At 33.4% G+C, this 26,649-nt stretch overlaps 1 protein-coding gene across 1 annotated transcript; it reads left to right on the forward strand.

The window, feature by feature from the left end:
• Positions 1 to 6,731: 6,731 nt before the first annotated feature.
• On the forward strand, positions 6,732 to 26,566 carry LOC112019822 (phosphoinositide phosphatase SAC3). The gene is made up of 16 exons (XM_024052369.2): positions 6,732 to 7,685; positions 10,310 to 10,514; positions 10,599 to 10,764; positions 11,349 to 11,571; positions 12,117 to 12,193; positions 12,621 to 12,808; positions 12,883 to 12,980; positions 13,216 to 13,349; positions 13,486 to 13,614; positions 13,744 to 14,119; positions 16,118 to 16,239; positions 16,965 to 17,078; positions 18,004 to 18,195; positions 19,406 to 19,582; positions 20,403 to 20,514; positions 25,841 to 26,566. The coding sequence occupies exons 1-16, from the start codon at positions 7,653 to 7,655 to the stop codon at positions 25,913 to 25,915; spliced, it is 2,421 nt and encodes an 806-aa protein (XP_023908137.2). The 5' UTR covers positions 6,732 to 7,652; the 3' UTR covers positions 25,916 to 26,566.
• The last annotated feature ends 83 nt before the right edge of the window (positions 26,567 to 26,649 follow it).

A 26,649-nucleotide genomic window follows, 5' to 3' on the forward strand; every position in this document is an offset into this window, starting at 1 on the left:
ATGAGAGGGGATACAAATACATTAGAGTAATTTGGGTTGGACATGGCATCCACAATAGCTTTAGCATCTATCTCTACTTCTACTGCAGAAAATATATATATATTATTTATTTAAAGAAATCATCAATAATAGTGCAAATCGTAAATGCTTCAGCTACCACGCAAGAAATGGTATATACTTCAGCTACCACGCATGACTGGAGTTCTTAGTCCCCTGCCCCACTGGCACTTATCTGATCGAGTAAACAAAAGGAAGCTAGAGAGGCATAATATTCGGTATATGACAAGCCTAAATTGTTTTGGTAGAAAACTTCAGGCTCATGTCACTTCTATTAGTTGCATATTACTGATTTTGAAATTTTTTTGGGGTTGAGCATTGTACCAACTCAAGCAAAATAGTAAATATATATATATTATTTATTTAAAGAAATCATCAATAATAGTGCAAATCGTAAATGCTTCAGCTACCACGCAAGAAATGGTATATACTTCAGCTACCACGCATGACTGGAGTTCTTAGTCCCCTGCCCCACTGGCACTTATCTGATCGAGTAAACAAAAGGAAGCTAGAGAGGCATAATATTCGGTATATGACAAGCCTAAATTGTTTTGGTAGAAAACTTCAGGCTCATGTCACTTCTATTAGTTGCATATTACTGATTTTGAAATTTTTTTGGGGTTGAGCATTGTACCAACTCAAGCAAAATAGTATAAGACCTCAAAATATTAATGAAATCCAAAAATCACCCACACGCGGTCACATCAAATTATGAACCGGTTATACAAGATGAAATTTTGCTATAGTGCTTGTGCAAATATATAAGTCACTACAGCTTATGCAAAACAACTTTTTATTATTTTACTGTGTTTCTTAAGGGTGAATAAACAAAATGAATAGTTATTTTTGTGTGTTAAGAGAGGAAAACGATTTTAAAAAATAAGAAAATTTGGTGTATTTAATACAATGGAGTATATAATAAATAATCAAATGTGAATGTTTTAAAAAATAATTAGTTAAAAAAAGTATATTCTTATTCTTAAAATAAAAAATAATTTTGACATAAGATAATGTGAATGCAGTATTACTTCTTGTGATTTGGCATGAGTTTTTCTTTTAATTTTTTAACACTTATATATATAATCTTAATTTTTTTAGTACAACTAGTCAACTATACTTTAACTGATTCTTAAAAATAAAAATAAAACTATACTTTATACTCTTCTAGAGTTTAGTATGGAGATGGGTCCATTGTACTGCAACGCAATTGGAATCAATTATTAGCAGGCTGCCAGGTAATAACTTTTGCAGTCAATCGTGGGTGCAACTGTGTGCGTGTGAACAAACATATCAGAGTGGTTTTCATTACATGACTGACTGCATTGCACATCACAATCTTATTTTAATTCCACTATAGATAAAAAAGCCAAGGCATATACATGCATGCATATGTGATATGACTAAATTTTAAATTGCACAACAATTTTCTGGGAGAGCTGGAGAGCCATTGAATTGAAGTCAAAGCTACGTGTCCACCTCGAGTCCACTGAGTGACTCATTCCATGTATGTAACCATCAACTCTGTATAATTTTTTGGTAGTTATACACTTAATAACTATTCTTATATAGTACCACACAACAAATGATGACTTTAGTGAGATTGCTCTATCAATTTGCTATTTCACACAGGAAAGAAAATTGTTAATATATATGAGCAAGGGCGGAGCCACATAGTTGCTTTGGAGAGGGGGGGGGAACTAAAAACAAAACTTCACTTTCTCTTCATCTCAAAAAATCCGCCCATTGACCCACGGAATCCCTTTCTTTACTTCTTATTCTTTTGTTTTGTCTTCTTTGATACATGTACTCCAAATAAAACAAGCTGGTCTGCTTAAGTCTAAACACTAAAAATAAAACTTCACTTTCTCTTCATCTCAAAAAATCCGCCCACTGACCCACATAATCCCTTTCTTTACTTCTTATTCTTTTATTTTGTCTTCTTTGATACACTTTCATTTGCACTGGTACAGTTGCCTACCCACCAGCCCCCAAAACTCCAGTCCTTTGTACTCACAGTTCGAAGGAAAAAAAAAATCCTGACCAATTTTTTCTTTCTTTATCAGTTTTAGTTTTGAAGTTTGGTGACTACTTGTTGACTGGTGAGTTTTCTTCTCTTTCTTAAGCATTAGACATTCATATCTTTTTAGTGTCTTTTTTTATTTTCTCAACTATCTACATCTAAATATTCACATGCTCTTTATATTTTCATAAATTTTTAGAGAAATACATGATTTAAGGCATGTGGAGATTGTTTGTGATGAGTCTTGAAGGGAAGATTTAAAGTTGGAGGCAGTCAGGCAGAGGCAGTAGGCATTGCCACACGGGTGACTCATTTTTGCAATTTGTGAAGACAAAGTTTCTAAGGTAAAATTGTTTTGATTTATTACTTATTTTTGATTAGTAAGATATCATGTGGCTGTGGGTGTTGTTAAATTGTTTGGTTTATGTTGTGTACCAATACTTGTGTGTTTAATTTTTGTTTTTATTTGAAGGGTTATTATTAATTAAAGTTGTATTAAAAATGGGTTGTATGTTTAAATTATAGTGAAAATTTTGTTTTTTCTTGAGTATGAACAACATCCATATAACTAAGCAAAAATTTCTAATTAAAATTTTATTTTTTAAACTTCTTTTCAAGTTAATTTTTAAGTCATATTCTTAAAGCTAAAAGAATTATGAGTAAACGAAAAACAATTGATGCATTCTTTAAGAAAAAAGATGTTAGCAATTCAGAAATTAGGACACCTGTGGCTGTAGAAACAAATTTTGATACTTCAATGCCTGATGAACACCCTGACCTCTCCAAATGTTCAAGAATTCAATCTGAAGAGATAGATCATGATTCAGGATCACGTAAACAAATATGCGAATTCCTTATTAACAAACAAGATGAAATTCGACAAGTTTGTCTCAAAAAAGGTCCATATCAACCTAAAAATATAGACTATTCATACAACGATGATATTCATCGTCGTCGATTTCAACCTTCATGGTTCGAATCGGCCCCCCCCATATAAAAATTCCTGACTACGCCCCTGTATATGAGCCACTCTTGTAATAAATTTTCGAAAGCTATTCTTATGATTGGACTTATAACGTAAGTTTTTAACAAGAAAAAAAAATTATTTATGCTTTCTTTGTTTCCTTTTTTATTAAAGTGATAGAGACTTATATAAGTTTTAACGTGGGCTACAGATTTAATTCATTGTACATAGTATGTACGTGTTAAATGATGCATGTATTGTAACCAATTCATGATTAGATTTACAATATATTTGGCAAAAATTATTTTTGCCTGCTTATTTTACTATTTAGTTTATTTTTGCTATTATTCATGAGTCCCATTGCACTTTATAATACTATTCATTAGTCACACTGTACTATTTCAACTAATTTTTACTAGTACTTTTAGCAAAAAAAATTTACTTTTAACAAAATAAGTAAATTATAAACAGACCTTTAGATAGAAAAATTTAATACAATCCTTCGACTGAAATTTTGTTGAAAAAGTCGGAGAAAATAGCAAACACGTTTCTACCTTTGTGTGTGAAATTATGGTGCGTGCGTATAATCTTGAATTAGCTAGAAAGTAATAATACTCATAGAAAGTAATAATAATAATAATAATAATTAAGTGGGTGTTTGTTTTGATTCTTTTGAAGCTTTTTGCTTCAAGGAAATGCGTGGCATTTGATGACCAAGTCAATCCTTTGCCAGTCATACATATCACATCAAATGTTTTATAATTTATATAAGTTTGAATCAACTTACGGATTTTCATATAACAAAAAAGAAGGTTGCTGCCCAAATTCAAGTCCAATGTGAAGCGGAAAAGTGAAAACGCTTAGAACTACATGGGCTTGCGAGTTCAAGTGTTCAACCATTTTGTCTGTATTGATATTAGTTTTATGATGGAATTTTCCTTTGAATAAGTTGGTAGTAAAGTTGTTTTGACAACTTGAATGGCTTGTTGGATTAAAATAAATTTATAGATAGACAAAGGAACTTGAACAATATAACGGGTAGGATAAGACTTCTTTAAGTTGGTTTGAATTTTTTTGTCAATAATTAATCCTATTCTAGATCACGTTAGATTGGTGAATTGGTAACTTTTTCATAGTTTTTATGTTTGTTATTTTGGTTAGAGGTTTTAAACTCAGGCCCTCTTGAGCTCTTAAGAACTACTAGGCCAACTCCTTGAGATTGTTATCCGCGTGATGTTGAATTAATTAATTAGATTGCTGTGTATCAATCATGAGCTTTGTTTTGATAGCTTAATAAGTCAATGGAAGAAAATTGTGTCGTTAACTCTATTTTAGATCACATTAAATTAATGTATTTGTAATGATTTAATATATATAAAAAGCCAAAATTGAAAAAAATTTCAATTAAGTTCTAAATTGGGTAGCTAATTTTGCGTAAGATGTCTTGTCTAGATTTTAAAATTATTGTGTTAAAGTAAATAATGCATTAACACCTGATACAGAAGCCAAGAAGACCAACAATAATGACACTCGAACCTCTTAAAACCAAAATTAAAAGAAAATCCAATTAGATTTCAAATTGATTTCAATTAGTGACTAGTATGATGCCAAGTGTCCAATTCAACATATTTCTTAATTTTGGTGTAGTTATTTACAACACTACAAGAACCTAAGAGTGCAATTAAAAATGCATTAGATAATGTAAACATAATTCAAATTTATTAGTCTTTATGTACACTATGAATGCATATAATTTGATTTGTATAATATTATATATTGTGTAATTGTGAATGTTCTTAATTTTTTCTATGTACATGCATGAGGTTACAAGCTAATATGCTTTAATCATAAGATTATGTAATTAGTTATGTGATTTGTTTAAATTACTTAGTGAATTATATGATTAAAATATGCACACCACTATGTTGATATGGAATAAAATTTTGTCTCTACCTCTATTTTAGCTCACATTACATTGAAAAATTTGTAACTTTCCCAAATTTGTCTCTACCTCTATTTGCTATTTTTTTTCCTTTAATTTTAAATCACTAGTGTATAATCCGTGCATATGCACGGTACAATTAAAAACAACACATGTACACATATGTTTACTCTTTTTTATTGCCTTTTTTTATGGTTTATTTATATTAGACTCTTTGTCTTTTGCACAATATTAACTCATCTAGAAATTAAAAAATATATATATATATAGATAGGACATGTGAGGAAAAATTATACTACAATTTGAATCCAATTTAAAATCTAATTGGATTTTCTCTCAACTTTACCTATGAATATATATATATATATATATAAAGAGAGAGAGAGAGAAGAGGATACTGTGTAAAAGCCAAAGGCTATAAATCGGTACATCCAAGGAACCTCACAATATGATTAAAACAACTACACTTCCACATAATAATTTGATATTTCTTTCGGTAAATTTGAAGGAAATTTTTGTCCTTAATTCTATTTTAGATCACATTAAATTGGCGGATTTGAAATCTTTTTCCAATTTGTTGTTTCATTCCATTAACCCAACCACAAAAATGTTATTTTTTTTCTTAGAATTTACCAATATTAAAAAGATATTTTTACCATAAAAAAGCTTTTTTTTTTTTTTGATAATTCAATAGTGTTTTTTTTATAGGGATAATTCAATAAATTTTTTTTTTGAGTTAAGAGATAATTCAATAGTTGAGAGATGAGAAATTTGACTTTATAGACGTTTTATTTAAAAAAAAAAAAAATCAAGAAGAGTAAGTAAAACTATAAAACTCTTAAAAAAGAAGAACACTCTTAAAATAAAGTAGAACACTCTTAAAATAAAGAAGAAATTTTTTAAAAGGTTAATAAATAGGAAATAGTGATAACTTTTTTTTTTTTTTTGGGATGAGCAGAAAAATAGTGATAACACTGTGCAGGTGGTCGGGTTGATTGATTCCTACAAATACTAATTCAAAAAATAGATTCCTAACATATACGTGGACAAGTTTGCCAAGTTACCAAAATAAGAAATAGTAAAGTCTTTACTCTTTCCATTTGGGTGAGCAAATAGGTAACTGCAAAGTGCAAAGTCACAAACACATTAAATATCAATTTTGTTAAAAAAAAAAAAAATGAAAGCAAGTTAAATGTCAATTTTCTCTAGTAAATATATTATAATTAAATATTTAACCAATTTCATCATTAAAAATTAAAGAATAATGACAGTTATACCCTTTTTGTTACGCATTCACTATTTACGTATTGGTATATAGATTGAAATCTTGTTTTTAAGTTAAAATCCTCAAATCTAGTTTTTCACAATTTTAACAAAAATCATATTTTAAAAATATAAATTCAAAATGATATTTGTATCAAGTATGCAATAGTAGTGAGTTTCAGTTTACTTAACTGATAAAATCTCTAATGGTTAAATAAGAGATTTGAGGTTCAATATCTGTTTGTACCAAAAATTGATTGGTGTCTTGATCTAATGACAAAAAGATATCATAAAAAACAAATACCATAAATTGAAACTTACTAATAAAATTATCTAAGTCTAACATTTTATTTTATTTTATTTTATTTTTTATAAGTAAATATATATATGAATAATTACATATACTATTATTAAAAGGTACTAACATTTATTGATATTAATAAATAAATAAAAAACGAATATTATTATATGTGGATGGAGCGGTGACCGAAGTTGTGGTTTTGATTTGATTACTACAGACTACTCTCTCTCTCTCTCTACAGCTTTTGGATCTGAGAGCTTCTCCTTTTCTCTGTTTGTCTCTGTTATGTTATCTTTGAAAAACAACAACAACACAAACACAGCTCCTTGTACCTTACATATAAAAATTAACATCGCCAATAATTAGCTTCCCTTTCTCTCTCTCTCATTTCTCTTTTTCTCTGGTTTCAAACTCTCTCGAACCTCCCAAAGCCATCAATTTGTTGCTCGATCTTTCTCTTCCAAAAACACCAAAAAAAAAAAAAAAAACCTTCAATTTCCAAACCTCTCTTCCTCCTCTCTGATCTGTAAAATAATAACAACAATATTCGATCTCTCAATTCGAGTTTTTCCTTCTTTTTTTATTTTTATTTTTATTTTTATTTTTTTAATATTCGATCAGAAAGCTCTTTTGCTTGCTTTGTGTTTCAACAAAACCAGATAGAAGAAGCATTTGGCTGTGAATGGAAAAAGAGAAAAAGTTTGTTATATTGAAATTATTATTATAGTTTGTGGTAATAGTAATAATAATTTCAATATTTTTCCAAAAATATACAAACAAAAAAAGAAAAAGAAAAAAGAGTGAAGGTCACGGACCATGTTGTATTTGAAGCAACCAAACTCCATTGTATGCAAAGGAATCTCGAAGCTCAAGCTGCTGTTATTTCTAGAAGACTGTTAATCGTTATCATCATATTCGGAGAAGATTGAATGCAATTACGATACCATCCCTGAGCTCGACTCAGCTCGGGGCTTTTGAAGTTTAATTTTTTTGTTTCTCTCTGTATCTGTATCAATGGCGCGTGGTGCTTAGAGAACAACGGAGTCTCTTCTTCACAGTCCTCCATCACTGAAGAGTCCCCCGCTGCCGCTTCCTCCAAGCTTGTATGCAGAAATTCAGGCTCTACGAGACTCGATCGGTAATCGCATTTCTTTCATTTCTCATTTTTTTTTCTCTAATATATATATATATATATATTAGATCTCTTCGTTTTTTTTTTTTTTTTTCCGAGTTTGTGGCTTGAATCGCAATTTCTAGATCAGTGTATCCTCAGCTTCACTTTCTGTGTTCAAGTTCAATTGCCAAGTTTCACTTTCACTAGTAAGATCACAAAATGAGCTAATTCAAGTGTGCATTGAGGTCACTTGTACTTGCTGCACAACTCTCTTTATTTTTTTTTTTATTTATTTTTTTTTTTTGGTTATAGAATGCTTCTATTTATACTAGAACAAGTTTTAGAGGTCTATGGCCGAGTTTTCGCTACGCCTACTTATTTCTTCTTTTTTTTACTCCTTTTGCAAACTATGTTCTATGAAATACAAGTTGCCACAAATGTTTCATTTAATTGAAAGAATGAGACGACCGTAGACCCAGAAATCTGGGTTCAATCCCCACTAGGAGTTCCTCGGATTACTTGATATCATGTGTCTGTGTTACTCCCCAGTGAGTCCAAAGGACCTACCTTGGTGAGGTTCCACATCATCAAAAAAAAAAAAAAAAAAAAAAAAAATTTGAATGAGCGCCCTAACTGCTCTTGTTAGATTGAACAAAGTGTTGAGATTGCCGTGTAAATGTTATAGGTCTCTCTCACTCCTTTTGATATTTTTATGCTATAGCAGAAGCTCCAATACCAATTATTGGGATAGCGGAGGCTCCTATAAATCTTCTTCTTAGATAACTAAATTAACAAGCATACACACTGGAACTTGAGAATTTACATGGCTCGGCAAATATTTAATGAGTATTACAGCACTTTACCTCTCTTACATAGCTCTCGCTTGTGGGTATCCTTTGCAACCCTAAAGAGCTATCAAACTACTCTTCTTCTAGGAGTTTTCTCCTTGATCAAGAGAATTCTTCTTGTAAGAGTTGTCTCCTCTCTTAAGAGAAATCTTCTTCGAAGAGCATTTCCTTCTCTTTGGATAATTCATGTGAGATGACCCTTGGGTCAAAGCCACCAAAAACCTTCACAGGACTATCTATATATAAGCCTTCAAATCCTATTCCTTGGTGTACAAAAAATATTAATTTTTTTTTTGTTGGGATAGGTAAAATAATTTTATTGAAATGAGACATGAAGTAGCCTAAAGAGTTACAGTGGAAAAATATCTACAAATGAGCATCTCTATGAAGGAATAAATACAATTACTATCAGTGAGACCCGAAACAAGGCCATTCATAAAGAGAACTAACGAAGGATGCTTGAATTTGAGCTGACATGTACTTCACATCGCTGATTTCTCTCCCTCCATATATTCCACATCAAACATAAAGGAGTAAGATTCCAAATATTTGAATTAGGACCCCTTCTCTGCCACCCACATAATAAGTCAAGAACCTACTTCAGTAATACCCACTGAATCCCAAGCAGCCTGAATATCAAACTTCACAACTCAAAGGCCACACTACAATGAATCAAGATGTGGTCCATGGTCTCCCCACTACAACAGCACATACACACCAAGTCACCATTGTGTAATCCCCCTTGATGAGGTTCTCACAAGGAATATACATTCTTTTCTGGGTTTAAGGGATACCTCAGTGGTTTAGCAGCTCTTGTGAAGCATTGGTAATAGTGTCGGAACCCATCTAGCCCCTTTCCCCTATTTACCTAGCAAAAAAAAAAAGATGGTCATTCCTTTCGCACAAAGAAAACCCCAAAAAAAAAACCAAATCTAATTTCCTTCCTCACCATATAGAGCCAAATACTTAACCAAGTCCAAATAGAGATGTGAGGCAATTTCCAACAAATCTCTACCTTGACTTAAATTTCATCAAGCAATCTTCTTCTTTATTATCCATCATGTTAATGCAATTGCTTTTCTCAAGTAGGATGATTATTGTTAGCACAGCCAAAGACAAACTTGCATGGGCTTCTATCAAATAATTGCAAACTTGTACATTATCTTCCCCCAAACCATACTTGGACTAACCAGGGAATTTGACACCATTTTTTATGCAATAGTGGCAGGTCTGATACCAATTATTGAGATAGCAAAAGCTCTTACACCACTTGTGTGATAACACCTCATAGATTTGAACAAATAACAGTAAAGAAAAATAAGAATACAAATGTTTACTTGTCTTTGCAAAATGCCTACCTCCATGGAGAGGGAGATCAAATCTATTATACTCAATGAGGATTACAACACCCAACCTCTCTATTAAACAACTTTTCCTCTAAGAGTTTTTACCTTCTCTTAAGAGAGCTCTTCTTTTAAGAGTTTTCTTCTCTCCCCATATGGGATCCTAATAGGTAACAAAGTCAACTGTCCTTTCTCACCCAGAAAAGCTAAATAGGTAACCACATCCAAATGGGAACTTGAGGAAATTTCCAACAGATATTAATGGATTTTATTTTGTAACTTGCTTTTTGTTATAAATAGTTATTTATCGGCAACATATTTCTATCTTGGCATATTAAAATTGTGAATTATTTGGATCATACGAAAGTTCGTACTTGAATTGGTATATTGTGTGTAGCAGTAAATTTTATGTAGACAAACCAACTTAAGCAAACATCTACTATGTTTTATGCTGCAGAATTTTTACATGATAGGGAGGGACAAGGGTAGAACATATTGGAGAGTGCTAAAGATTGACCGGCTGGACCCTTGCGAGTTAAACATTCGTGAAGATTCTACCGCATATACAGAAAGGGAATGCTCTGACCTTTTGAGGCGGATACATGAAGGAAACAAGTCCACGGGTGGACTAAAGTTTGTCACTACTTGTTATGGAATTGTTGGTATGCAGGGCCTTAGTATGCATTCTAATATCTTAATAAACCAACAACATTATGACGGTACTCATATTGGTTTGCTGTTTTCAGGATTCATCAAATTTTTGGGGCCTTATTATATGCTGCTTATCACAAAAAGAAGACAGATTGGTGCAATATGCGGTCATACTGTATATGGTGTCTCGAAGAGTGAGATGATTCCGTTTCTGAATTCTACTGATGGGTCCAGTATTGCTAATTCTATGAATGAGAACAGGTCATTAATCCATTCTGCATGTAAATGTATTTGTCCATGGTACTTGTGAAGGGAACCATGAATGTTACTCAGCTTTGTATCTGTCTTTTGTGAAAATTAATGTCTCTGATGTGATTCTTCCAGTCTTTCTTTCTTTTTAACCTGGTAGGAACATGCAATCTGACTTTAGACCATATTCTTTCTTTCACTTTTATGCACTTCAAAGTTATAAGTTAGAGCATAATAAATTTGTGAATACTAAAATATGTTGTGATCATCTTAAATGAATATTATTTAGTCTATACTGACAGAAGTATTTCACTTCTTCCCACTTTTAATCTTTCTTAGAGATAGCATTAATTGTATTGGTAATTGTCATATTAAGTTCAGAGCTTCTGCTTTGATTGGTTACAAATGAAGCTTGATTCATTTTTTAGTTAGTGCGTAACATGAACACACACATGCCCAACCAAGTGTGAGGGGAATCTTCTGTATTCTCTCGACCGTTCCTTATTTAAACATATATCTTATTCTTTTTTACCAATTATTCTTGCTCTAAATATGGTCATTATTGTCGCTAACTTTATATTCTTTGTTGATCTTAGATACAAGAAGCTCCTATGCATGGTGGATCTAACAAAGGACTTCTTTTTTAGCTACTCATATCATGTTATGCGTAGTCTTCAAAAGAACTTAAGTAATCACGAGACTGGCCCTGTTCTCTACGAAACCATGTTTGTTTGGAATGAGTTCTTGACTCGGGAAATCCGGAATCACCTCCAGAATACTCTTTGGACAGTTGCTTTGGTTTATGGCTTTTTTAAGCAGGTAAGGAATGAATGATGTTTTTGATGATCTAACAAGAACTAATTAAATTAGTATGGGGGATGTGGATGTTAGTATAACTTTCACATCATTCTGTTCAGAAGATTCTTGGAACTTTCTGGACTCATTTGTGAATCCTAGTTTGCTGAAACATTACCATCATTGTTCAAATCATTTGAAATTTTATTGTACCAGATTCTGACTCTGTTCATGTGCAATTTCATGTATTAATTGATGCCCTTCTCTTTGGAATGAGATTATTTAGTTCTTTCCTCTGTATTCTCTATGTCTTTGTACTTGTTTCATATATGGACTTAAATCTTTGGAGTTAGTCTTATGAAGTGAGTATAATGCAGATACATAATATTTCTTTGGGGTATTATCATTCCTACCAAATGTTGTTATTGCTGGTTTACTACATTCGCTAAAATTTGTTGACTTGCTATTTTTAAATAATGTCTGCCCAACTATTCAGATAATTATTTTGTTATTTTTTTAATATTTTTTTATTCTTTCATCTCTGATGGATTCATGCTACTCAAATCTAGGCAACACTCTCTGTGTCTGGACGAGAGTTCAAAGTGGCCCTCATTGCTAGACGTTCTCGTCACTATGCAGGCACCAGGTAAGAGTTCATACAGATTTGTCTTTTTCCTGGTTACACCATGTGCTTAGTATGGGGATGGATACACATACATGAGAAAATTACTTTTGAGTCATGTGGTTTATCAATGGTATTAAATTCAAATATAACCTTTTGAGAAACATGAATCAATCTTTTCCATAATCTCTATATGGTTCATGCAATCATTGGATTAACCCAAATGAATATTTGACATAGTTCACCAGAAACTTATTTTTTTGTGGATTGATTTTGACATGACCCTCACTTGGTTGTGCAACATGAATTGGGTTCTGGGTTCTCTGGTTGCCATTGTTATAGAATAAAGATTATATGATATGTTTAAGATTGAGTATTTATTTACATCCTTAGTGTATATTTACCTCATGTGGCATATGAGGGCCTCACTCATTGTTTACTTCTAATTTAGGTATCTAAAACGAGGTGTAAATGAGAAAGGTAGAGTTGCTAATGATGTTGAGACAGAACAGATTGTGTTTGAAGATGTTCCAGAAGGGCTTCCCATGCAAATAAGCTCTGTTGTCCAGAACCGAGGCTCAATCCCTCTTTTTTGGTCACAGGAAACTTCACGCTTGAATCTTAAACCAGACATTATATGTATGTCCTTGCATAAGTAGTGGCAGTTAAGTATATGCCATTTATTTTTGTAACTAACTTCTGTCCTTTTCCAGTGTCAAAGAAGGACCAAAATTATGAAGCTACCAGACTTCATTTTGAAAATCTTGTCAAGAGATATGGAAACCCCATAATTATTTTGAATTTAATTAAGGTCAGTTTCTTTATTGATTGATGGGTTTAGTAATTTTTGTCATCGTTATTCATTATCTTTCTATTCATTTATTTATTCTTCTTTATATATTGTTAAAAATTTCCTCAAGGAGAGAGCTTTACACTATGAAAGAGTCTTACTGACACTCTGAATATTAAAACAACTGATCTATATTTCATGTAAATTTTATTTTAACATACATTGTGATTGATTATTGAAATTCGGCAATTGACAGACACATGAGAAGAAGCCTCGAGAGTCCATTCTTCGTGCAGAGTTTGCTAATGCAATTGAGTTCATTAATAAAGATTTATCTGAGGAGAACCGTCTTAGATTTCTTCATTGGGATCTACATAAACATTCTCGGAGGTATGCATGTGGTCAATTCTTCCCCCCCCCCCCCCCCCCCCCCAACCCCTTTTTTATTTCTTTCAAATAATTCTATATTTTCTTGAGAATTGATTTTTATTGCAAATTGTTTCTGACTCTTCCCCTGCAATTCCAGCAAAGCTACAAATGTTTTGCTACTTCTTGGCAAAGTGGCTGCATATGCACTTACGATTACTGGGTTCTTCTATTGCCAAGTAACACCAGCCTTGAGGCGTGAAGGGAGTCTAAGATGGCATTCCTCTGAGTAAGGGTTTGTTTGTTTGTTTGTGTGTTTTTTTTTTTTTTTGGTTTCTATGGTCATCTCATGAAATTATAAAATTTAAGATTAACTAATGAATCTGATGATGTGGCTGGCATTTGAAATTTGATGCAGGAATATAGACAATGGGGACTTATCTCCTCAGAGGCACTACGACACTGATGATGTGGATGCTGATAACTTTGAGAGGAAACTCAACGGTGGAAAGCATGGTGCTAGTAATGTTGCTAACGGGAATCATTCTGTCAAGGAATCCATGTTCCAAAGGGGAGTGCTCCGGACCAATTGTATTGATTGCCTGGATCGCACAAATGTTGCACAATATGCTTATGGATTAGCAGCTCTTGGACACCAACTTCATGCTCTGGGTGTTATAGACAAGCCAAAGATAGATCTTGATGCTCCTTTAGCAGACAATTTGATGGGATTTTACGAGAGAATGGGTGACACTCTTGCTCACCAATATGGTGGCTCAGCCGCTCACAACAAGGTAATTATCACTTGTGATACTCTTTCAAAGTGCTTTGTATTTACTGCTTTCAAACTATAAAGTGTGTTGATGAAATTATGTATAATTTCCTTTCATCTTTTTTTTTTTTTTTTGCCCTTCCTAAACTGATCATACTGAATTACTGGGTTAGAATTTTGCTTTTAAAATTGTTTTATTGGTGTAGGGTCTGTCTATGGATCTGATTTTGATTTACTACAGTATTTTTTTTTTTTGGGGGTGGTTGGGGAGGGGGGGTGTCTTATATATTAATCCATTAAGAAGCTGAATGTGCTTAATTTTCAACTGACTAATTAAACTCTTAAAAAGATAATCTGGTCTGATAGTATTATGATCTGATTGATTACTAGTATGTTTTTAAATAATAAATAATATCCACCATTATATTACCCAAGACTTGATGGTGGATTTAAGTTCTGTATATGGCATTAGATAAGATTGTGTCCCTTTCAAAGAAGATACATATGATACCTTCACTAGGCAATTAGAAATATGGCACATTCATTGTCTCTGACTCACTGTCACTTGTTCATACGTAGGTTCTCTCCATCTCTCTGGTTGCATTGCTATGATTTATGACTTTCCTGATGTTGTTTTTAAATTCTTTTTTTTATTTATAAGTAAATAAACCTTACATAAAATTTGCGCAAAAGAGGCACTCAACCCTAATACAGCAGGATGTATACAAGAGATAACAACCCAAAAGAAAGAAAGAAAGAAAGAAAGAGAGAAAAGATTAAAGCCAACTTCTAAAATCCAGAAAATCCAAAAAATGTACAAAGAAGAGAAGGTAAGCAGCAGGAAGAATCCATCCAAGCATAAAGTATTTGCAGGAACAGCAACTTTAACTCCAGTAATGATGGCTTATGACCCTCAAATTCCTAGAATTCTTCTCCCTACAAAGGCACTATGTTAGGCCTTCCATCTGTCTTACTACTACTATGCCTACCAAATTGCCCTGTCCAACTAGCAAACATGTTGACCTCCAACTTGGACATTTCCCAATCTATCCCAATTGAACTAAATACAAGCAACCAAAACTCTCTAACGAAACTGCATTGGAGTAAAAGATGGTCCACGGTCAAACTCTCCCAATCTTACTTTGCATCACTCATTACTTTCTAAACATCTTTCATCTCTGAGCTCCTTTTATATATCTTTCTTAGTTCGAGTCAAATTTTCTGTATAACATTGATTAATCTTCTCATCTCTGAGCTCCTTTTATGCATTCTCTCATCCATCTGCAATGTTATTAGACTGAATGTTGTTTCCTTGTTAAATCGGATCATGATATATGGAATATACCCTGATTAGTCTGAGTCCAATTCATTCATGGGCCTAGTTAGCCGGAAGTGCATCCTTCTAAGTTTCCTGGTGTCAGAATATAGCTTTTATGACAGTTAAGAGGAGGACAGGTTGCAAAAACTGTATATGGATACTATAGTTTGCTTTGGATATCTGTTCTGGGTTGTTTTGACACAGGAGATCTCCTTTTTCAGAACTGTGTAAATTGTGGATTCTAAGCCACACTTGCGTTTAATAGGGTGGACCTGTTGTCCTAGTTGTCAAGACCAGCTCTAATTAATGCCTATCAAATGATGAACTAAATGTGGCCTTGCATGTCCAAAAACAGAAGAAGTTACTAGGAGGAGGGTTCACAAGACTTGTACCAAAGGACAAGTACACCATGATATCGTGATAGTGAACTATTAGTTTAAAAGCATAAGCTATTAGAAAGTAGGCACATACTTATAACATTAATAGCTATGCTCTCCATAATTTGAAATGTAAACTGAACCATAGTCTTAGGGAATTTGATGTTAAACTATGCAGTATAGTTTGATATGGTTACTTTAATGGGTACCTGGTTGTGGATCAACTGTTACACTCTTACAAGTATTCATTATGTTTCCTAAGTAATTATCTTAATCTTTATCAATCTGCTTCATTTGTTAACCTTTTCAACTTCTGGTGCCATAGATATTCTCTGAGAGAAGGGGTCAGTGGAAAGCAGCAACTCAGTCCCAAGAATTCTTCAGAACTCTTCAACGGTATTACAGCAATGCTTACATGGATGCAGAGAAACAAGATGCAATTAATGTGTAAGTCTTGCATTTGAAATCTTGTATTAATTTTTTGGAGAAAGCAAGGTCTATTTCTGGTTAAATCTTCTGGTGTCTGGCATTTGTAGACCGTTCTACAAGTTGAATATACATGTTGATTAATTGTTCTCTAGTCAGGGCATTTGTTTTTTGTGTCTTGGAATTTTTTTGGCTCAAATAATATAACTTATCCTCTTGCCTTTTCTAACTAAAGACGGGGTGGCAGTGAGATGAGGTTTAGAGTGTGATTTTACTGCAGTTTTATCAGGTACTGGGCTTCATAGCCAACCAGTATCCCTCCTCCTTCATTAGGGGTCCAGTGTTTGTATAGATGTATTGGGCACCAGAATATTCTTGCTGAGGTATGGAGGACATCAACTGCTGCAATGGTTGGAAGTCATGAATGGCTTTCAGCTGCTGCTGCTCAAGATTCTCCCCTGAAATTTTAGCTTAATCTGAAAATCCTATACCAGGAGAAAAAACAACTTTCACAAAGCAACTGCCCTACCCCTGGATGCCGACTGCATCCTTGCGGTAATCTCTTAGTTTTTATGCAGTGGAGACAATGACGTTGGTCCATTAATTTTCCTTCCTCTTGCTGCATTTTGCTCAAAAGGGTTGAAGGGAGATAGTGCATTAAATTGTTTGCAATGGCTAACTTGATCCTAAAGTATAAGTGCTTGCAGTTTTGTATTGCAATTTTATTTTTCAAATAATTTGTGCAGATTTCTGGGGCACTTTCAGCCACAACAGGGCAAACCTGCACTTTGGGAACTGGGTTCAGACCAGCACTATGATGCTGTGAGGAATGGACAAGCAAATGTGGATGAAGATGGAAGGTAAGAAGCTGGCTAAATGAAGCCTTGAACTTCATCAGTTAATTGCACCTGGTGGATAAAAGATATATTCTAGGCAAAAATAGATATATGCCCTCAAATGTTATCTGCCTTTCTTAATTTCTAGTTTCACTGGATCTCTTTTCTTTCAAGAAATATTCTTGAACAGGCTTGGCTTAAAATTGAATGACTGCTAGTATATGTACTTGTGAAAAGTTAGCGGTTTAATACCAAATAGACTTTCTATCCATTAACAGCATGCAAAAATATCTTTTTCATTAATGGTATGTAGGATGTGTTTTTTACTGATGGCTTATTGTTTCAATGGTATGAGATAATTGCTGATAGACTTTGGGCCTAAGGCATTAATAAAACCAGGTGTGGCACTGAACTGATGCCTGAATTCTATGGTGCCTTTTTGCCTACTATTTAGCTATGATGAAAATTTTTCTTCTTTGTATATAATTTTAAATCACAAAAATGATTTAATTGTTGAAATCAAAGTATACCATGTAAGATAGTAAATGTTATCCAAAGTTGCAAAGAATCATCTATGATGGGGGTTAAAATCCTACATGCTTAAAAGGAAAGGCAATAAAGCAGCTTTTTTGTTGACAAAAATATGACAATGATATTAAAGAAAATAAGTTTGATATCATGATTTTCTGAGAATTTTTATGGAAAAAATCTAGTGGGTCAAGATCATGTCTACCTTAATTTTTCCTCTCAAACCAAAAAAAAAAAAAAAAGAAAAAAAAAAGGAAAAAGGATTTTATAAATTACTAATGGTAATGCATACTTTATGGATTGCTGAATTTTTAACTGTTGTGCTTACTTTAACCAAAATATCTGTTACAGCCATTGCTGCTTCAGCTTATTTGATAATTGTTGAGTTTTTTTTTTTTTTTTTTTTTTTTAAATTTTCAAGGTCAATTTTCAAACGATCCTTATCAGATGGGAACCTTCTTCGTGATATCATCTCACCCATATCAGGCACAAATGTGAAGCAGGTGAAAATGTCTCACTCTGCGTTACCTGATCAATCACAAGAAGCAAGCAACTTTCTATCTGAGTCTTCACCAGAAATCTCAACTTGTGACAGTGATATATCTTTTTCAAGGTTTGGTTACATTACTCTCATTGTTGGATTCCTTAAAGCCATTGTTCAAACTTCAATTGGTTTACCATCATTTTCCTTTTCTTGTTCTCTTGGTGAATACACTTTATGGATATAAATAAATATAAGATATGATTTTCTTTTTGGCTGTGTTCTATATTTTCTTTTCCTTTTTTTATTTTTTGGTTTTGTTTTTTGGGGTGGTGTTTGCTGTGTTGGTTTGTAGCTATGCTTTGTAATCTGTTTTTTAATTTTTTTTTTCTTTCGCTACCAGTTTGTAGTTTCTGTGGGTTTAGCAGTTGTTGGCTTTTGCCATTAACTGCATGTTAAAAGGATCATTGCGCTTAATAAAGTTTTTGCTCATTCATGGGGGGAAGATTGTGGGGGGTGGGGGGTATAGAGAGAGAGATAGAGAGAGAGAGAGAGCGAGTGGTTGGAAGGTGGTAGAGTAGGTTTAGGGTAAAAGATAAAGGCCTATGAACAAGTCCTCATATATTTGTCCAAAACTAAAGTTAAAGAAAAAACATGTTTATATATTGGGTTGGACTGCATTGTCTGGCTTGACAGGCCTCAGATAATTGTACAAGACTGGCTAAATATGGGCCAAGTGTGTCAGGTTGGGTGGGCCACCTGGCCCATGATTGGGTCTAATACCATTTGTTCCAGAAGCTTAAACGGTTAAGAAATGATGAATTTAGATAATTTAATTTAAAACTCTCCCTTCATGTGTCAACCTAAACTGCCCTTATTAAGTGGGGCCCAACATGTGGGAAATTTTTTAAATGGGAGGTAAGGTGGAGATATGGTTTGAACCCAAGACTGCTCTGCTACTATGACAATTCCAAAAGTTTAAGCTGTTAAGAAATTTTGAATTTAATCATTTAATCTAACAGGGTTCATGTGTTTCTGATTGGACACGGAAATTCTTGCTGGGTTGTTAGACCTGTTTGAAAGTTGCAAAATATCTATTTTGATTTGTGTCAATAAACTAGTTTCATATGATGTATTTTTGACACTTCCACTGTATTTCATTGCATAAGTATGTATTTAGTTAGTCTTTGCTATCTCATTTCATTTATTAGCAATTAATTGAGTGGCACCACCATTTATTAAATTCATATAAGTGAATGCATTCCTAACGATATGCAGCATGGTTTACTTTTGGGATACATTAAACTAATTTGGCCCCCCTCCTGTGGATGTCTTTATGTAGGTATACTCCTTCAATGCCTCGCAGGCAGCTTTTTGGAGAAATGCAAAGAGATCGATGCCTTGAGAGTGATCGTATTTACTATTCTGAACATGGTGATGCATCTACCTGCTCAAATTTTGTTGACCTGGACTGGTTATCTTCCTCTGGGAATTCATGTGAGGAAGACCAATTCGACGGGTAATTTTTATTTAGCTCTAAGATGGTGATAATCTTGCTAGTTAATTTTACAAAAGCCCAAACATAAAAAATAACCATCTAAGCATGAAAAAGCTTAGAGCAAGAATCACAAACTTCTTTGTTGCAATGGTAAAAATCTACCATGGTGAATAGAAAGTGTGTACATTTGATTGTTTAGAGTGACCACTTCACAGAAAATGTTTAAAATCAGGCTAACAAAGTATGAACATGGAAGGTTGGAGCAAGAATCACAAACTTCTTTGTTCCAATGGTAAAAATCTACGAGGGTGAATAGCAAGTGTGCATGTTTGATTGTTTAGAGTGGCCACTTCATGGAAAATGTTTAAAGTCAGGCTAAGAAGCATGGACACGGACATGACACAACACGACATGAGACAACAATTCTTGAAAAGTTAGGACATTACACGGTGATGATATGAAAATTAATTAATTAATATATATCTTTGGTTATATTTGATTTATTTTCAGGCATTTTTATGTTTATTTTAACTTTTCAAATATAAATAACTATAAAAATCTTTAAAAACATATCCAAAATCAAAGAAATTTTTTTCCCCTCCCTACACATTGGAACATGCATGAAGGAGTGTTCCCAGCATGTCCATGCTTCTTAAAAATTAGGACCATATCCAGATTACCCCTCTCAGTATCCTACTCTCGTAGGATCATTACTGGGTAATGATCCTGCGAGAGTAGATTGTTTGTTGTTGGTGTGTTTCCTTGTAGCTTTTGTAACAAGGATGTTAACTCACATTTGAACCATAACTGAAGAAGTTCACCTCTCCAAATATGGCTGCAGGACATCAGTGCTCACAAATTCTTCACTTGCTGGGCTCTCATCAGAAAATGTTGTCAATGGAGTGATGGGAGAAACTACCCCATCCACAAGTGAATATGGATACAGCATGAAAGTAAGTACCTCCTTTGGATGTTAGTAGCATTGTAGCATTGATGTGCAACTAGTATTTGTTATGAATGGACAGTACTTAGATAGAAGTTGTCTCAAATTATGTGTTAAGTATACATGCAATAGTTACTTGTATACCGAACTTGAAACATTAGTTGAGACACTGAGATATCTCATTTGCAAGCACCTTTTTAATTGTTATATTCTTTCTAATAAAATATAAAAAGATTAAGAGATTATATTTTGGGTAGTTGTTCTAGACAATTAGTTGTCATGTTTGTTAAGAGTTAGTTGAGGTATTTAGTCAATTTTACAATTTATAGTTAGGATCAAGATACTCTAGAGTTCTTAGAGAACTCTACAATATAGAGTTCTTTAAATCCTCTTTTTTTTTTTTTTTTATACAATAAAGGGCCAAGATTATGCCACATCATTAATCCGCTGATATGACCCTAAAATAATGGTTTCAAAAAAATCATTCTTAATCAATATGACAGTTAAACTAAACCATGTTTCTAAGTGGCAAAGAGCCCCAAAATTAAGACTGCCCAAGATTAACCTGTCCACCTCCCTCCCCCTCTGATGGCTAGTTACCAGAATCATATTCTCACCTCAAGATGAAAGGTGGCAACCAAAATAAAAGCAGCCTATTGCTTAAGAGTTTGGATCAGGTTCCTAATAAGCCTGCAGTGGTGGGATATTCCCCGATCTCTTTCTCTCCCATACTCTCTCATGTCATTCAATGATGGAAGTCTTAATCAAAATAAGAGATTCCTTTAAGTTCTCCCTTTCTTTTAGGCTTGCTAGCCTTTAGAACTAAAAAGACAAGACAATGCAATCCCATGATGTGCTCAGGAAAAAAAAAAAAAAAAAAAAAACTAAAAACTTAAGGCCCTGTTTGGTTTGAGAGTGAGCCATATCCCATCACTCATCACCCAAAACTCACCATCCTATAACTCATTTTTTTTAAACTTGAAAACCCCCTAGACCCATCTCAACTTTGTTTGGCTCATAAATCCGATAGAGTTTTCTTTCTAAAATCTCAAATATTTTCACTTTATGTGGGACCCACGGACTGAGTGAGTTCAGACTCTTCTTCTCCTTTCACTTCTTTTTCTCTAATCTCTCAGACTCAGACTCAGACTCTCTCTCTCTCTCTCTCTCTCTCTCTCTCTCTATGGACCCAAGAAGCTCCTTCGAAGCTTCGTTCATGGCCGACCAACAAGGTCAGCCGCTCCCCTCTCCTCACTGGCCACTACAGTTTGAGTGATGGAAACAAAAATTGAAAACAAATCCAATCAAGCTTCTCATGCATGAGACCCACCATATTTGAGTGATGAATTTTGAGTGATGAGTGAGTGAAAACATGAAATCCAAACAGCCCCTAAACATTTCATGAATGTGTGTAAAATTTTCAATTTTAGATAAAAAGGAAGACAAGTGAGGCTGTTTCACAAATAAACCAGAACTTTTGATGGAGATAGACACCATAGTGATTTAATGGAAAGGCACATATGTTTTGCTTGTGTGGCTTTTGGAAACATAAACGTCATAGTGATAAGAATTATTTTATTTTTCAAACCATTATTATGATGAAGTTGAACAGAATTTGCTTTGATGGAGATGGACATCATAATGGTGTAATGGAAAGCTAAACAGATTTTTCTTGTGTGGCTCTTGGAAATGCAAACATCTTAGTGATAAGAATGACTTTTCTTTTAAACCATTATTATTTTAGGGTGGATGGATGATGTGGTATAATCTTGGCCCTTTTTAGGATCTTGATGCTACCATAAAATCTAGACTCATTAGAGCACATACTTTTGTATGCTTACCATTTCATTTTATTCTTTCCTCAAGAGAAATGGCATTACAAAAGGTCTTAAACTAAAGTATTGTCCTTACAAATATACAACAAAATAGATACAGGTAGGTCTGGAGGCAATAGGAAATCTTCGGCACCATGCTTTTCAGCCCATTTGACTAGAGAGTATGCTAAGGCCATACTCACGGATATGTTATCTTTACAAATACACATCAAAACCGTGAGTGTGCTACCTTATTTTTATCCAATCAAATTGAAACACAAAACCCTTCCTACTTGTAGCCAACTCACGGACGTCATGCAGGACATGCCCCACTTCCCATTTTGAGCCGCAGCACTTGCATTCTTGATTGTGACTATTACCACTTTAGCGTCACTTTTAATTATGACTTTCTCCCTTTCTCTAGAGCCTCTTCAACTGTATCCCTCAAATTGTATTGTTGTCCATCTTTAAACCTCATCACCAATCACAACCTCAACAACTATTTGAGACGTTAACCTTTTTACTTCAATAAATATTTGAGACATCACCCTTTTTACTGTTGTACTAGCCATTTCTTGATATGCATGATAACTTTAAAAATTAATATATGTCAAAAAGAAAAAAAGAAAAACTCTTTATATGCACATAATAATTAAAAATATAAAAATAATCTTAAGAAATATTTGCTCTCTCTCTCTCTCTCTCTATATATATATATATATATTTTTTTTTTTTTGAAAGAGTTTCAACTTATGACGTCTACTTCTGATGATAACTTTTTATCATCAAATCAAGACACTAATTAACCTCATATCTCTTATTTAACTATATATATATATATATATATTTTGGAGAGAGTTTCAACTTATGGCGTCCACTTCTGATGATAGCTCTTTATCATCAGATCAAGACACCAATCAACCTCATATCTCTTATTCAACTATATATATATATATATATATTTTTTTTTTTTTGAAAAAGAGTTTCAACTTATGGCGTATACTTCTGATGATAAAGAGTTATCATCAGATCAAGACACCAATCAATCTCATATCTCTTATTCAACTATATATATATATATATATATATTTTTTTTTTTGAGAGAGAGTTTTAACTTATGGCATCCACTTCTAATGATAGCTCTTTATCATCAAATTAAGACATCAATCAACCTCAGATCTCTTATTCAACCATTAGGAATTTTACCAATTCAGTTAACTGAAACCCTATATATATGTATATATAAATGTGGAATACATGTACTAGTAATTCAAAAGGAATAGTTATTCATCTCTAAAAAATTTGTAATAGTTATTTTTTGATACGTGTAATAACTTTAAAAATTAATATATGTAAATTTTTTTTTCTACATGCACATAATCCTTAAAAAATAATCTCTCTCTCTCCCTCTCTATTATTTATTAAAAATGAGTTTATAAATTAAATAGTAAATAACATTCATTAGCACAAAATTTGGCACGCGTGTTAAGATTATATGTTTTTTTTTTTAGAATACTAAATATTTTTAACACACACACACGGGGAAAAGGGAGAATGTCTTAAAGAAACTAATAAGTGGTGTATATCCAAAATGGTCTAACTCTTGAATATACAGCACAGGTTTTAAACCTCTTTAACTCACACTTGTTTTCCAATGTGGGATTAACCCATAGTTTATATGTAATATATAATCCAATGATGAGATTTTTATAATATTATTTTAATAAAAATTATTAAGTGGTGTACCATTTCTTAAAGTTGATCTTGACCCATATATTCTTATAAAAAATAAAAATATTTTTTTATAAGAATTTGAAAAATAGAAAATGAGCATAACTTTTCAAATATTTAATTTTTGGATAATTGAGTCCAATGTAAATATAAATATATAAGTAAGATATTTCATAAATATAATTTATGAAAGGACAAAGTTTGGTTATAAATTTAGTTGTAATTAATAGCTACAACTATCAGTAAAAAAATTAACATGATTACATATTTTGAAAATCTAACTGTTGAATTGTTTGTTTTTTTTATGTTCTTAGCATGCTTATCAAATTTCATTCCAATCATATGTTATTTACCATTTAATCCATAAACTTATTTTCTATGCATAATTTTAGACTACAAAAGCTTGAAATTTAAACTTTTGATTGATGACATAGTTATTAATTTTTTATTTTTTGGAAATTTTGCAAGCATGGAAGATATAAGAAAAAAAATGTAATCTAATGGTGGATTTGTCAATAAAATGAGAGCAGAGTTGTAGCCAAACTTTTTCCTTTGTGAAATACAAGCTTGGGTTTGTTCAAAATTTATAACCAAACATATGAATAGGATACATCTTCTGTTATCAATAATACCTATTCCTATTCCTAATGTAATTATCATCCAGAGTGTCAAAATGTTCCCTTAGTTTCACCCAACCATCCGCTGTCTTTTTGCAAACCTCTCTAGAGACCCTTCCATCAGCACCCCTTTCCATTAGTATTTGGTGTCAACTTTAAACCTCCAACAAAACTACAATACTTCCTGTGAATATTTCTCACTAGTTCTTGTGTGTCCACTCCTTATCTGTCAAAACAAACTCTGTTCCTAATTTACCATAGAGCATCCAATGTAAGTGCTCTATCAATAATATTTCCTCTTGTACATCTCCCTTTCTTAGCAGAGATTGGGGCAACGTATTACTTTAAAAGTTCTATTGCCAAGGTATCCTCACAACTTGGATATGATCAAATCTTGGATCCCATTGAGTACCAAACCAAGCTATCCTTACAACTTCACAATAAAGAAATAGATGTATTTTATTTTTTCTTTCTTTACCACATAATGGGCAAAGATCATTCTCCTTATTCAAGTACTACGCCAATTTATGCTTCAATGGAAAGTCAACAGTGTTTTCACTCTCCATGGAAGCATTTTTATCCATTCACGTTGTTCACATTTCCAAATGCCTGCCCACAGCATTTTGCACCTTGTATTGAACCGGAGTATTTGATCTGCCCAATATTTCTTGACCAAGAACATCAGGTTTCTATCCTCAGGCCTTGGCACAACAGAGAGGAATCATTATAATTGCCTGCACAGATTCATCCATAAACAGCTGCTATAATCTATGTTCATCACACTCCCATCCGTCTGACTTTTAGTAAATTTGAAATAACCAATGGCTGGTTCCTGGCTTATTCAGACCTCATGGTTGGCTTGAAGCCTTTTTTGATAATTCAACAATTGGGGGAGGAAGAGTTTGATCCCTAGATGATTCATTTGGAAACATTAGGAGGTGCCAACCAAATGAGCTACAAGGCTCTTGGTGGTTGGCTTGAAGCCTTTGATCCAAGTTATGCAAGGATCAATTCAAACATCCACATTCTGACCTCTATTTAAGCTTCAATTTTTGGGTGGTCCGATGGATTATACTGTTACTTTCAGTATTTAGAGAATGCGTACTTAAGTTTTTATTCGACAGGTGATATCTGCTAACGCAACTTCTTTTCCTGTGTTATACGTATTGCACAGAATTCTGAGGTTCTTGAGGACTATTCAGACTGCTTTGTGAGATGGGTGGACCAAGGAGAGGCGCTGTGTCATTGAAGTTAGGCTCATTTCCTCCCCTAATTTAGTATATTCCCACTATCATTTCTTAGGCTTCTGCAAGGATGCTGATCCACTAAGAAGAGACTAATGAGAGTCTGCAGGCATATAGCGGGAACAAGGGATACAGGAAACAGTGAAACTGGGCATTCTGTATGATGTATTTCCAAGAAAGCGATCCATCTGGGCTCTACGTCTTGAACCATTAATATCCATCGAAAAATCCCAATCAGTATCCGATATCATTAGAAGAGTAAATAGGCAACAGTTAAAATTCTTTTTGGAGCTCGATGTTCACTTCATCCCGTTCGTGTAAATATTATCACTCTGCTCATGGGAGCTCCACTTGTAGAATTGCAGGTCATTGATTCTTTTTATTTGCTTCGTCTTTATCTGTGGTCAAGCATGCTTGCGATCAGGTGTTTGGAGGATATTCCTACCATTGTAGGAACTGTTGTTTGAGGTGTCTGGTCTTAGAGCCCGAAGATTAAGTCCCTATGGACGTTTAGACGTGACTTTGGTTCGTTGATATTGACATTTCTTTATGCCAAGCTTGCAAGCTTGCTGGCAATTAGTGTATGGAAATCTTTGTAACAAAATTGTAATAGGAAAATGTGCGGAATGTTCTTAACTAGCTTGATTAAGCTGCCATATGACATGCCTTGGTCAAGAGAGAACTCATTAAGTTTGTGAAGGCTAACTGATATGCACCGGCCATTGCTATTTACAGAGCA

The sequence above is a fragment of the Quercus suber genome, unplaced genomic scaffold, assembly GCF_002906115.3.
Source record: "Quercus suber isolate HL8 unplaced genomic scaffold, Cork oak 2.0 scaffold_1006, whole genome shotgun sequence".
Taxonomy (NCBI): domain Eukaryota; kingdom Viridiplantae; phylum Streptophyta; class Magnoliopsida; order Fagales; family Fagaceae; genus Quercus; species Quercus suber.